This window comes from Brassica oleracea, chromosome C9 (genome assembly GCF_000695525.1).
Source record: "Brassica oleracea var. oleracea cultivar TO1000 chromosome C9, BOL, whole genome shotgun sequence".
NCBI lineage: Eukaryota > Viridiplantae > Streptophyta > Magnoliopsida > Brassicales > Brassicaceae > Brassica > Brassica oleracea.
The window spans coordinates 12,190,644-12,202,844 of record NC_027756.1 but is presented as its reverse complement, the minus strand read 5'-3'; the positions used below and the strand labels follow the sequence as shown (position 1 = coordinate 12,202,844).

General features: G+C 31.8%; 1 protein-coding gene across 1 annotated transcript; it reads left to right on the top strand.

Moving 5' to 3' along the window:
• Positions 1-9,057: 9,057 nt before the first annotated feature.
• On the top strand, positions 9,058-11,756 carry LOC106318793 (pollen-specific leucine-rich repeat extensin-like protein 1). Its single transcript, XM_013756928.1, has 2 exons — positions 9,058-10,226; positions 10,299-11,756. Exons 1-2 carry the CDS (start codon positions 9,141-9,143, stop codon positions 11,457-11,459), a joined length of 2,247 nt encoding a protein of 748 aa, XP_013612382.1. The 5' UTR covers positions 9,058-9,140; the 3' UTR covers positions 11,460-11,756.
• The last annotated feature ends 445 nt before the right edge of the window (positions 11,757-12,201 follow it).

Genomic DNA, 12,201 nt, shown 5'->3' with positions numbered 1-12,201 from the left:
ATCATTATTTATATGATATCGCACACGAAAGAAAAATTTCTGTTTTTAAAATTATCTAATTAACTCTATACTCATTTTTTTTATATTTTTTATATGATATCACACATTCATAAAAAAAATAGATAGTTTAAGATGTAAAAAAAAAATATTTACTTAATGAATATAATATGAACGAATATTACAAATACATCATTTAATAAAATAAATAATTAAAAACTGAAAATTCATATCCGCGCTGGGGTCTAGTAATAAAATTATTTCTCTTTTCAGGAAAAAGTAAATGAATTTTTAATATTAGAATCAAAATTTAAAACTTGTATAGAGATCCCAGCTGGCAAGTAGATAGTATTCTTTCGTATCATTTCTTATATGGTCGATAACGTAGATGGGAATTAAAATAGTGTCCTTATATTTCTCTCCAAATTGCATAAGCCACAAATTTGGCAGGAGCTATAAGGGCTATCCTTTGTATACATTTGATTCGTAAAGAACAAAAATATATTTGCTATCTTATAAAAAAATAATGCGAGACACAAGTTGATAAGTAGAACAAATGGATTTGGCTTGGTGTGTGTTTCCGCCTCAAGTTGAGAAAGGCTAAGGTTTTGGTCGTTATATATCATGAATCTTCATCATGTGGGCTCCTCACTTGTTCTAATTGGGTTTAAAATAATCATGGCCACATGATTATTACATCTAAGTACTAAACCCTATCATGTGTTAAGTTTAAGAAACTCAAGACTGCGAGATACCAAATCATATCACTTTTCAAGAAACATAGAGGTGTTATAAATTAGTATATTTTGTATTGTATCCGTGAACCATGTGGGTAAACCGTAAAGCTAGAGATGTATACACACGCATATTCCCTCGTTCACATAGAAACTAACAAGCATTGGTATTTGGGTCTTTAGGTGAGGTTCGATCGGTTTTTTATTGGGACTGAATATTTGGGTAGATAAATTCTGAACCCATTTAGAATTTACTGTATGTTGTATGTGTTTCGACTTCGGTTTCATGCCAGTTCATATCAATTTTGGGTTGTTTGAATGATTGAATCTCAGTTTTTGGGTCTGTTCAAATGTTTAAAACCCGAGATATACCTTAAACTTGAAAGTATCTTTGAACATCAAAATTAATCAGAAAATCCAAAAACAAAAACAAGAAATAATCACCTAAACACCTGAGTATATATATACCCAAAAATCTGGAAAACTAAAAAATCTTATTTGAAGAGCATTATATATAACTAACTTTTACTTCATGTGTTTATTACATGTGTGTCATTTTCTACGTGTCAACACCAGAAGCTCTTTCACTTCATATATTCAAAAACACTTTCTTAACTAGACTAATTACAAAATTTGTCATTGCTCATTACATTAAAAAGAGGGTATATACTATAAGTTTATTGTCTCACAACAAAATTTAACCTGCGCCCTGCTTCCTACGCTTCAATTAGAAACGCTTGCATCTTTAAATACGTAGAGATTTTATTGCCATAACCTGAGATTCTTCCTAATGATTGATTTCAATATGGCAATTCGTTATATAGTCTGACTTAAGCCAACTTACTACGCATCTTTATATAGCAATTCGTTATATAGGCTGACTTAAATATTAATGCATTTCTATATAGTTATACTACATAAAATTCATTGTGTATGTATATATCTACATATCTACTTATATATACGTTGCTGCAACTCTTCTCCGTATTAGATAAATATACAAATCACAATCGCAATATTCAAGAATTATTACATAATCGCAAAATCTTATAGATATATACGTACACTTTTTTATAGAAAGGTCTCCAAGTTTATGTTTTTTTTTCTAATGCCAATGTTGTTATGGCTTTTGTATGCCATACTATATACATGTTAATTATGTTTACTTTTATGATTACATGATTTAAAAATATATCATGCGTAGCCTACTTACCTTCTTCTAATAAAAAAGAAAATATATTTATCATCAATTGCATATATATTAAGAAAGAAAATCACAGGCATCCATAGTTTATATAGTTATTACTTTTTCTGTACACATATCATTAGAATCAAGTTTACATATAACCTTTACTACGTGCCGTATATTTCGAAAGTATATATATAATGTAGTGACTTAAAATCTGTGTGTCAAAGCTAAATTAAAAGAATAGTCTTAATGATAATTTATCGTAGTTTCCTAATTTTGTAAATAAATAATTTTCATAACTAGAAGTTTGCGTGTTGTCCAAATTCTTCGGAGAAAAATCATCTTTATGACTGTTTTAAATATCCTAGATTTAAGTTATTTAATTTTCTTTTATTATCTTATGAAACTAATAAAACTTCGATAACTAAAAACAAAAAGCAAGATTTAGTTAATCATATTGACTCCATATAGGGAGCAAGTTACCAAAAAGTAACCAATCAAGAAAATATCTAGACCCATTCGTATAGCATGTTAGTTTTTTTTTTGAATTTTTCAAATCAATGGTTTTGGTTTACATAATTAATCAAAGACAATGTTTATTAGTTGTCTATAGCAACTATCCTTTATTATATAACTAGGATAAGATCAGCGCCTTGCGCATGGTGAGTTTATTTGTATATATTATCAATAGTTTTTTTAATATATGTGATCATTTTATTTATATATATAAAATATTTTTTGTTGTTATTATATAATTCCTTTCCGATAGATCGGATCAATTTTTATATAATTCAACTGTGAAAACAATACTGTTCACTTTTTCCAAGAATGTGTTCGATGGAAAAAATAAGGTTTTTATGTCATAATTTGTTTAATGTCCAATCCGATCAACCCATGATGTATTAATTATAGTTTTGTTCCATTATTTTTAATAAAAATTGATCCGATCCATCGGAAAGAAATTATATAATAACAACAAAAAATATTTTATATATATAAATAAAATGATCACATATATAAAAAAAACTATCGATAATATATACAAATAAACTCATCATGCGCAAGGCGCAGGTCTTATCCTAGTTGACTATTATAGCTCTAATCCTATTTTAGTCCTAGTTTATTCATAAACTAACTAAGATAAGACATGCGCCTTGCGTAGGATAAATTTATATAAAAATTATTTATAAAATATTATACGGAAAAATAAATTTATAATCTTGATTAAATTAATACTTTGGTCTTTAAACAATTTTTTTTTAACTTTTTGTTAATTACATAATTTTTTTACTGATGAGCTGATCCTATTTTTTTAAAAAAATAAATTAGGTCAAAAAATCACTTACCGCATAAGAATCTATTTGATTACAATGAAACTATGCGAGCTCGGTATTATATCATGATTTAGTAATTTAAAAATTAATTATGGTTATGAGAAGTTTACGTTCATGTGTCAATCCTATCTATCTTCAATATTTTTTTCTTTTTTATTTTGGTTATTGTTCGATATAAATATTGATTTTGAAGTTTATTCTCATTTTGTTTGTTTGTTTTGACCTGAGATCTAGAAAATTCTTATGATTTAAAATAATTAAAGAGATACATACTTAGGTTAATATCTGCACCTTATGCCGAATAAATATTTTATATATTTGTTTTTATGTTTTTCTGCATATGATGAAATAATAAAATAATAAGTATATATTAAATAACTAAGAAATCAGTTACTATTATGTAATAAATTGGCATGTTCATATAAATCAAACTATCACTCTTGTTTATTCACAATCATTTTAGGGTAAATAAATCAAAAAAATCATTTTTATCTATTGTATATGATATATAACTAAATTTAAATGATATTAACATATATATATATATATATAATACACTTTTAATATGGATTTTTATTTAATGATGTTTCTACTCATATGATTTTATGATTATTTGCATATTTGTGTAATAAAAGTTTAAACCAACGAATTTTTTATATGTGAGATAATTTCAATAATTAATAATCATCTAAAAAACAATGAAGATTTCAAAATTAAAATATTAACTTTTCAATATATGTTCAATACAAATATAAAAATATAAGTATACATTTTCATACGATGTATAGTTTAATTTAAACGATATGAAATATATATATATGTATATATATTAACATAAAAACCTATTAAAATAGAATTATTTCTTCATATGTTCCTATAATCATTGTATCTTAATATAGAAAAAAATTTAAACATTGATCATAAAAGTTTATGTGAGGCTTTTAACAGTTTAGTAATTTATAATCGTTTTAAAAAATCCAAAATACAAGATATACAAAACAAATCTAGATTTTTATTATATGATTAATGTAATTATGTAATTTATTTTTATAATAAAGATAAACAAAAATGAAGAAAGATGCAAAAATTGTTATCAAATCTTTATTTTTCATAATCATTAATTCTTGTATATATGTAAATCATATTAGGTAATTCCGTAGCTTTTATTTAAAGAAAAAATACACACTTCATATATTTTAGGTTAATATAATGTTCTCTAGTGTTATATAATTATAGAATAATGTGACACCATTAGATTAAACTATATTTTATATTAGATGCTTTAGAATTCTTTGAAATAGAATTTAGAAGGCATTTAGAGTGCCACCTAGGATTTGATTTTTTTTTTTAATTAATACAAAATTAAGGTTATAATTTTTCAAATGCTTCTCAATTAATATATAGGGGATTAAGAAATCAATATATTTGCAGAAACAAAAGTATTTAAATAATATTCTTCATTTAATCCATTATGTGTTGAATATATTCTGGATTTATAAAAGGAAGTTTCGGTTAAACCCGGCTATTAGAATATTTACTTGCAAATGAAGATTAAAAAAATATATGAGAATTCAATTCGGATCTTCTTAGTACAATTGATGATCAATTATTCTCTGTAAATAAGGAACAAACAAAGTTCTGTTTTCCAATTAACTTAAACGCATTTATTATTTTTTTATTCTAAATACTAATTGTCAAACAGTTTATACAATTTTTGCGCCATGGGTAGTCAGACTATGTTGGCAGAAATGAGTCTTCTCAAACCATTGCTTCCGATTCGTGTTAAAGTTACCTGCAAGGGGAAGACAGAAGTTGGATCAAGGTTCCAGAAATCGGAATTAATAATAGAGGATGAGAAAGTAAGCTATATTGTAAGCTATATTTATCGTTCAAATTTGCCACTATTTTTTTTGTTTTTCTCTTAAGTATTTTTATTTCTTTTGAACAGGGAACCATCATTCAAGCAACACTCTTTAGGGATTTGGATGCTTCAACTGAAATACCATTGGAGGAAGGTCAAGGTTCCAGAAATCGGAATTAATAATAAGCAATGAGAAAGTAAGCTATATTTATCGTTCAAATTTGCTACTATTTTTTTTTTGATTTTCTCTTAAGTATTTTTATTTCTTTTGAACAGGGAACCATCATTCAAGCAACACTCTTCAGGGATTTGAATGCTTCAGCTGAAATACCATTGGAGGAAGGTCAAGGTTCCAGAAATCAGAATTAATAATAGGCGATGAGAAAGTAAGCTATATTTATCGTTCAAATTTGCCACTATTTTTTTTTGTTTTTCTCTTAAGTATTTTTATTTCTTTTGAACAGGGAACCATCATTCAAGCAACACTCTTCAGGGATTTGGATACTTCAATTGAAATACCATTGGAGGAAGGTCATTGCTATGAAATTAAAAATTTCGTACAAACCCCTCCATCCGAGTGTATCCGTTTGACAAAGAACCGATACCATATTAATCTCAACAACTCCTCTTTCATTTTGGAGATCGATCCATTTTTGAAGTCCAACTTTTATAGTTTTCCAAACTTTGACGACCTCTACCGTGGATTCGCCCATCCTAAATTTTCTAGAGAAAATTGCTGCCAAAACGGAACAAAAAAACAACATAGTTGTCCCTACGGTATAAAACTATATTTGTCCATTTATTCTTCCTTTTATCTTTTCCATTTCTGAAATTTAATGAAATAAATAGTTTTATGAATCCAAAAAAATATTAAAAATATAAACAATTAATAAAATATCTATATACAAAAACACATATTAAAAAACCTGGTAAATAAAATTTTAAAATTACGTTCCACTAAAAGTAGAATTCGTCTTCTACGGAAAATTGGTTAGTAGAAAACGAATTCCAGAATAAACAAGTCCATCTACTTTTTTTAGAAGAAACAATCTAAAAATTATTAAAATTCTAAATATGGAGAATGCGAATTCTACTAATTGTAAAGATTACTACTTTTCTTTTGAATGCAGTTTCTACTTTTATGAAGTATTCTAAAATTCCGAGTATGCGAAATCTAAACTTAACACAAACGTCTACAAAAAGTAGAATTTTTTTCAGAATTTTTGTCATGGTTCTACACAGTGTAGAAGGTGCCTTCTACGGATAAAAACTCAGTTTTTCCGAAAATTAAAGAAGTTTCAGTTAAGAAAATATTCTAGAAATATTATAATTTCCTAAAACGTGTCCTGGTCGATTTTCTTTGTCAAAATATATATAAAAAAAATGGTTTTGGCTTTTGTTCTTCATCAATCTATGATTTCTCCATAGTTTGTCTTGTGATTTTCAAAAACTCTTGTTCTATGATGCATATTTATACAATATGTGGTGTTTGGGAATTTAGTGTAAGCACATGATGGGTTTTTTGGCTGATGATAATTGGGGTAGACTACTGTTATTGGAATCAAGCTCTACCTTAGAGGATTTTAAAAAATAGTTTTGGAGGATTTTAGAAACTAAATGCAATTAGGTTACGGGATATTTTTGATATGTGTCTTGTGTTCTTTTTTGTTAAATTGTTTTTACATTTTTTTTCCTTTCTAAAACATTATGGGATTACCTTTTTTTTATCTTTTTCCATTAAACTTTTTAAAAATGGTTTTAATTTATGTTTAATTTGATTAAGGAAAGGTTAATTTTGGGATTATAAAAAATATTATGCTATAGGGACAACTTAGTGATGGTTTTATACCATAGGGACAACTATATTGTTTTTTTGTGCTGTTTTGGCAATTTTCTCAATTTTCTATTGGTATGTTTCTTATTCGATATAATTTACACCTACAATATTCAAGTTAGAAAGTTTCCGTAAATATGCTCATATTTCTTCATGACTGTCTAAATGTGGGTTATTTTTATTTAAAATTACTAGATATTTACGGTGTTGTAGTAGGAGTTGGATTTCTCGAAGAATATATGACATAACCTACTCAGGGAACAATGGTTACATCGACCATAAAATACGTTTCTTTGTCCAAAACATGGAGTAAGTATTTCTTTGAGATTTTATCAAAGTGTCGATGCTAAAAATTAATTTCGCAGAGAAATGGGTAGACTTTAATTCTGATGAGTTGTGTCACCTGTGTCCTATCAAATAATTCTTATTTAAGAACCAAGAGGACGGATCCTACAAACGAAAAGCTCAAGGCAAAGAGGTCTCTTATCCCCCTTTATGTTTATCTTGTGCATTGAAGCACTGATCTTCCTACTCAAAGGAGCGGAAGAATAAAAGCTAAATTTTGGACTTCGTATTGCTAGAGCAAGTCCCCAGATTTTGCATCTCACATTTATAGATGATAACCTCTTTTATGTAAAGGAGAAGTGAGGCAATTTGCTGAGATTCTATATATCCTTAACATAAACGATGTTCATCAGGTGGAAATAAAGTGGATCAACCTTTGTAAAGAGATATGTGATGTCGTGTTTCCTACTTACGCAAGACATTATTGAGAAATTTAAAAGTGAGATTTCAAAATTTTTAGATATTTTAAATATGTTTTTATAATTTACATGTATGAAAATTAATTAGAAGATTATAGTAAATAATTTTAAAATTGATCTTAATTCGACATTTGATATTAAGTATAAAAATCCATATGGATTTAGTAATTTATTTTGTAAGTATATTGGATTTCAACAATTCATCTTTATTGAACCACATATATTTTTGTTATAGTTAGGCTAAAATCTTATAAATATTGTTAGTATCATTTTTGTTTGATTATTCATCTTATATTTTGAAATACATTTTATAAAATTATATTATGTGATATATGTTTTTTTAAACTGAAATAAAAAGAGGAAAATATGTGCTCGAGAAGGTCTCCCAATTCCTGGGCAGCACCATTGACTTGCGCTTAGATTAGTTAATTCATTTTGGTACCCTAATGACACCACAAATAGAATGCAGGTAAATGACAGATGCAACCATCGATTCTTTCGAGAATTTACTATTACCAAGTCTTGTACTTTTCAGTCATTTTAGTCACTATTTATTTGAGCTATATTTTGTTCTAAATGGAGATCTGGATCCGAGCTAATTATATATTTGTAAAATATTAAAATATAATTCTATTTATATAAGTACAATATACATAATTTTATATTAAATAAATAAAATTTTAGTTTTATTAAATTTCAACAAATTTTAACAGTAAATAAATTATTAATTGTTAGTTTTAAATTATTTAAAAAAAAAAAATCCAGATCCGGATATCCACGAGTATTCGGATTTTAGTCAGGATATCCTAATTCCGGATATCCGGATAGCAATTTTATGAATTCCATGGATCTGGATATCCTAAAATACCTTAGATATCTGATCCGTCTCATCCCTACCTGACAGCCAATAAAGAAAAGTTTTTTCAATTTACAAAAAAAAAAAAAAAAAAGTTTTTTCAAATAATGTTATCAAGATTATAAGATATTTTCTATTTTGAAAATTTAATATTTTTGGTATTTCCAAATAAATAAATATTATTTATTAAAGTTAATGTAAAAATAATAAAGACATTGATTATAATAAGTTTAGTTCATTAATGATATTTAAATAATTAACTACTATGAAGATTAACATGTGCGGGACATGTATGAAATTTAGATAAAATTTGCAAATCTGATCGGCTTGAGTTTTCTGAGTCCAGCACAATAAACTAACTTCCAGTTAAACGTGTTCACTGTTCAGTGTCCAACAGCATTTGGGCCTTGAAACCCAAAAGCTAAAAACCATAAAAGCTGTGTATCATTTATCAATTAAACTATATACTCTACAAGGGAAAAGAGACATTCACATTTCCACTGAAGAAACTAACCAAATCCCAAATCTCTCTCTCTCTCTCTCTCAAAGTCTTCCCACTGTTTAAAAAAAAATGATGAGCGGCGGAGGTAACGGAGGAGGAGGAGGAGACGCCGAACGTTGGCTAATCACTGCGCAGAAGCTTCTTTTATCCGGCGACCTAAACGGCTCCAAAACCTACGCGATCCGCGCATGCGAGGCGGATCACTCCCTCGTAGATCCCGCCGAGCTTATCCTCGCCGTCGCCGACACTCTCCTCGCCGGCGAATCTCGTATCCGAGCCGATCTCCCCGACTGGTACGCCGTCCTCCGCCTCGTTCGCCTCACTCACAACCCCGAACTCGTCGCCACTCAGTACAGCAGGCTCGCCGTGCTTCTCAACCCTAGCCGGAATCGGTTTCCATACTCCGATCAGGCCTTCAGGCTCATCTCCGACGCGTGGTACGTCCTCTCCGATCCTTCTAGGAAGGCATTGTACGATCGGGAAGTTCATCTGAGTCAGTTTGGGCAGTTAGGTCAACTAGGGTTTCAGCTTCTGAATCAGCCGCCACAGTCTCCTCAGCATCAAGAGGAGTCTCCTCAGCATCAAACGGTGTCGTATCAGAGCCAGCAGTTGCCGTTTCAGCTTCACCAGCACTCGCATTTCGCTCAGCCTCCTCAGCAGGTGATGCAGTCTCAGCCGTTGCAGCAGTTTGGTCAGGAGCAGAGTGAGATGATAAGGAGTGGTGGTTCGAGTAGTAGTAGTGGTAGAGACTGGAGACTTCCCGTGGAGGAAGAACGGTCTATCAACTTGAACACTGCGACGGAAAGGGTGCAGCCTAGTCGGCGTTTTCATGATCAAGAACGGTCTTCTAGTGGTAGGTCTTATGAGGAGGCGTCGTCTCAAATGGCGCCTCCTTCAACTGATCTCACTTGGTCGTCTAAACCTACTCCAACGTCTGAGCCTATAGCCTTGCAATCCTCTGGACAGTTTCAGCCACCTAGGTCCAATCAAGCTGCTCAACTCTCGCTGCTGTCTTTGGTTTCTGATCAACCTTCTGTGTCTCAGCCAAACCGCTCGGCTCAGACACATTCGGTGTCTAAACCGCAGCCTGTCTCTAAGCTGTTCCCAATGTCTCAGCCATCTTCTAACCCTCTTGCAGGGACGGGTCTTCGTGAGGTAAAAAGAGAAACCTTTAGTAATGTAGACATCTTTCATGTATATGAACTAAAGTATTGTTTTTTCATGTAGGCACCGAGGCCTTTTGCTGCGTCTAAGCCCTTCTCTGGGTCTCAGTCATCACAAAAGTCTAAGCCTTTTGCTGCGTCTCAGCCACCAACGAACTCTAAGCCATCTGCCGTGTCTCAACGATCATTGAACTCCAACCCATTTCCGGTGTCTGAGCCGCCGCGGACTTCTAATCCATTTCCAGCTTCACAGCCAACACAAAACGCCAAGGCATCGCCGCTATCTCAGCCACAACAGACATCATCTAACCCATTTCGGGTATCTCAGCAACCACCTACCTCTAGGCCAATCCCGGTATCTCAACCTCAGCCACAGCCACAGCCACCACCGACATCATCCAATCCATTTATGGTATCTCAGCCAACCACAGCTTCTAAGCCATTGCCGGTATCTCAGCAGCCTTCAACGTCTAAGCCAATGATGGTGACTCAGCCGCCACAACAGGCATTTCAATCACAGCCACCTGAAGCCTCTGGTGGGCCCTCTACACTGCCTCCTATCTTCAATTCAACTCAATCATTCCAGCAACCTCCGGTCTCTACTACTCCACCTTCGGTTCCAGCTGTCTCCACTACTCCCTCTCCAGTTCCAGTGGCCTCTACTAATCCATCTCCTCCTCAGCCAACGGGGGTCCCTAACCAATCCCAACATACTGAACAGACTCCGAGTTCAGATTCTATCCCGAAGGTTCCAAGTTTCTGGACGACTTGTCCATACTGCTTCGTGCTTTTCGAGTATCCCAACATGTACGAGGAAAGCGTGCTTAAATGTCAAACTAAGAGCTGTAGGAGAGCTTTCCAGGCGGTGAAAGTTCCATCTCCACCACCAGTTACTGAAGAAGATACTTACTATTGCTGTTGGGGTTTCTATCCAATAGGATTCGCAGAGACGGTTAAGATCCCCGACTTACCAAGAGGATTCCCAGTCTACGATATACCAAGAACAGCACCTAAAAAAGCCTCTCGGAAGGTATATTATAATGAAGACGAAGATGATGATGACTACATAGATTCTGATCCTAGTGAGGAAGAAGAAGATGATGATGATGACGATGACTGGCATATGAATGGAACCAAAAGAAGAAAGAATGTGAAGCAGAGTAAGCAGAAGGCATCAACAAAACCGAGACTTGGAAAGCCTCGGAAAGTAATTGTTGTTGATTGAATCAGAAAGGTTTCTGAATGGAGAAGTAAGGCTCCTCACTCTCTCTCTCTCTCGCTGGCCATGTTGTTGTTGTAGTAGTGTAGCGTAATGTTAATTGCTTCCGCAGCTTTTTGTATCTTAATGTTCTCTTTGGTCGCGGCTGTGATTGGTCTTTTTGACTTATTCTTCATGGTTAAGTTTGGAAGCAACGGTGCAGTACTTTGTAATGTTTTGGTTTTCTTTTTTTTGGATTAATGTAGTTTTTGGATGTAGTATTGTTGGCGTAAGATTTTACATGTAGGTTTCGTATTCTATTTTTATGTTCTCTTAGGTCACGGCTGGATAGGTCTTCAACCGATTCAGGGTTCAGGGTTGAGTTTTATAAGCAATGGTGTCAAAGTTTGCTGTGTTTTGATGTCTCTGCTATACCAATTTGATGCATTATAGTTTCAGTTTTGAGAGTTGTTTTTTAAAACTCAAGGTTAGATTTAAATCAGGTTGGTTCAGAATTTTAAATCGTTTTATATTATTCACTATAACCGGTTTAGATCTGAATCAAAATGTAATTTACCATGGTAAAAGCATACCAATGATCATATTATCTTGGGAAAATTCGGTAAAAATGCGACAAACTGTTATGAACCAGATTGTGGATTGCCTATAATGGTGATTTGTAATCTTTCCATTTATCTATGACGGTGTAATCTCATATATAAGAAACTTTTATGTTACGAATAAAGATAGATTTTTCCATTACTTTTAT

Coding starts and splice junctions, on each gene's coding strand:
- LOC106318793 (XM_013756928.1), top strand. CDS start 9,141: ATGATGAGCGGCGGAGGTAACGGAGGAGGAGGAGGAGACGCCGAACGT. Junction 10,227..10,298: donor CAGGGACGGGTCTTCGTGAG/GTAAAAAGAGAA, acceptor TTTTTCATGTAG/GCACCGAGGCCTTTTGCTGC.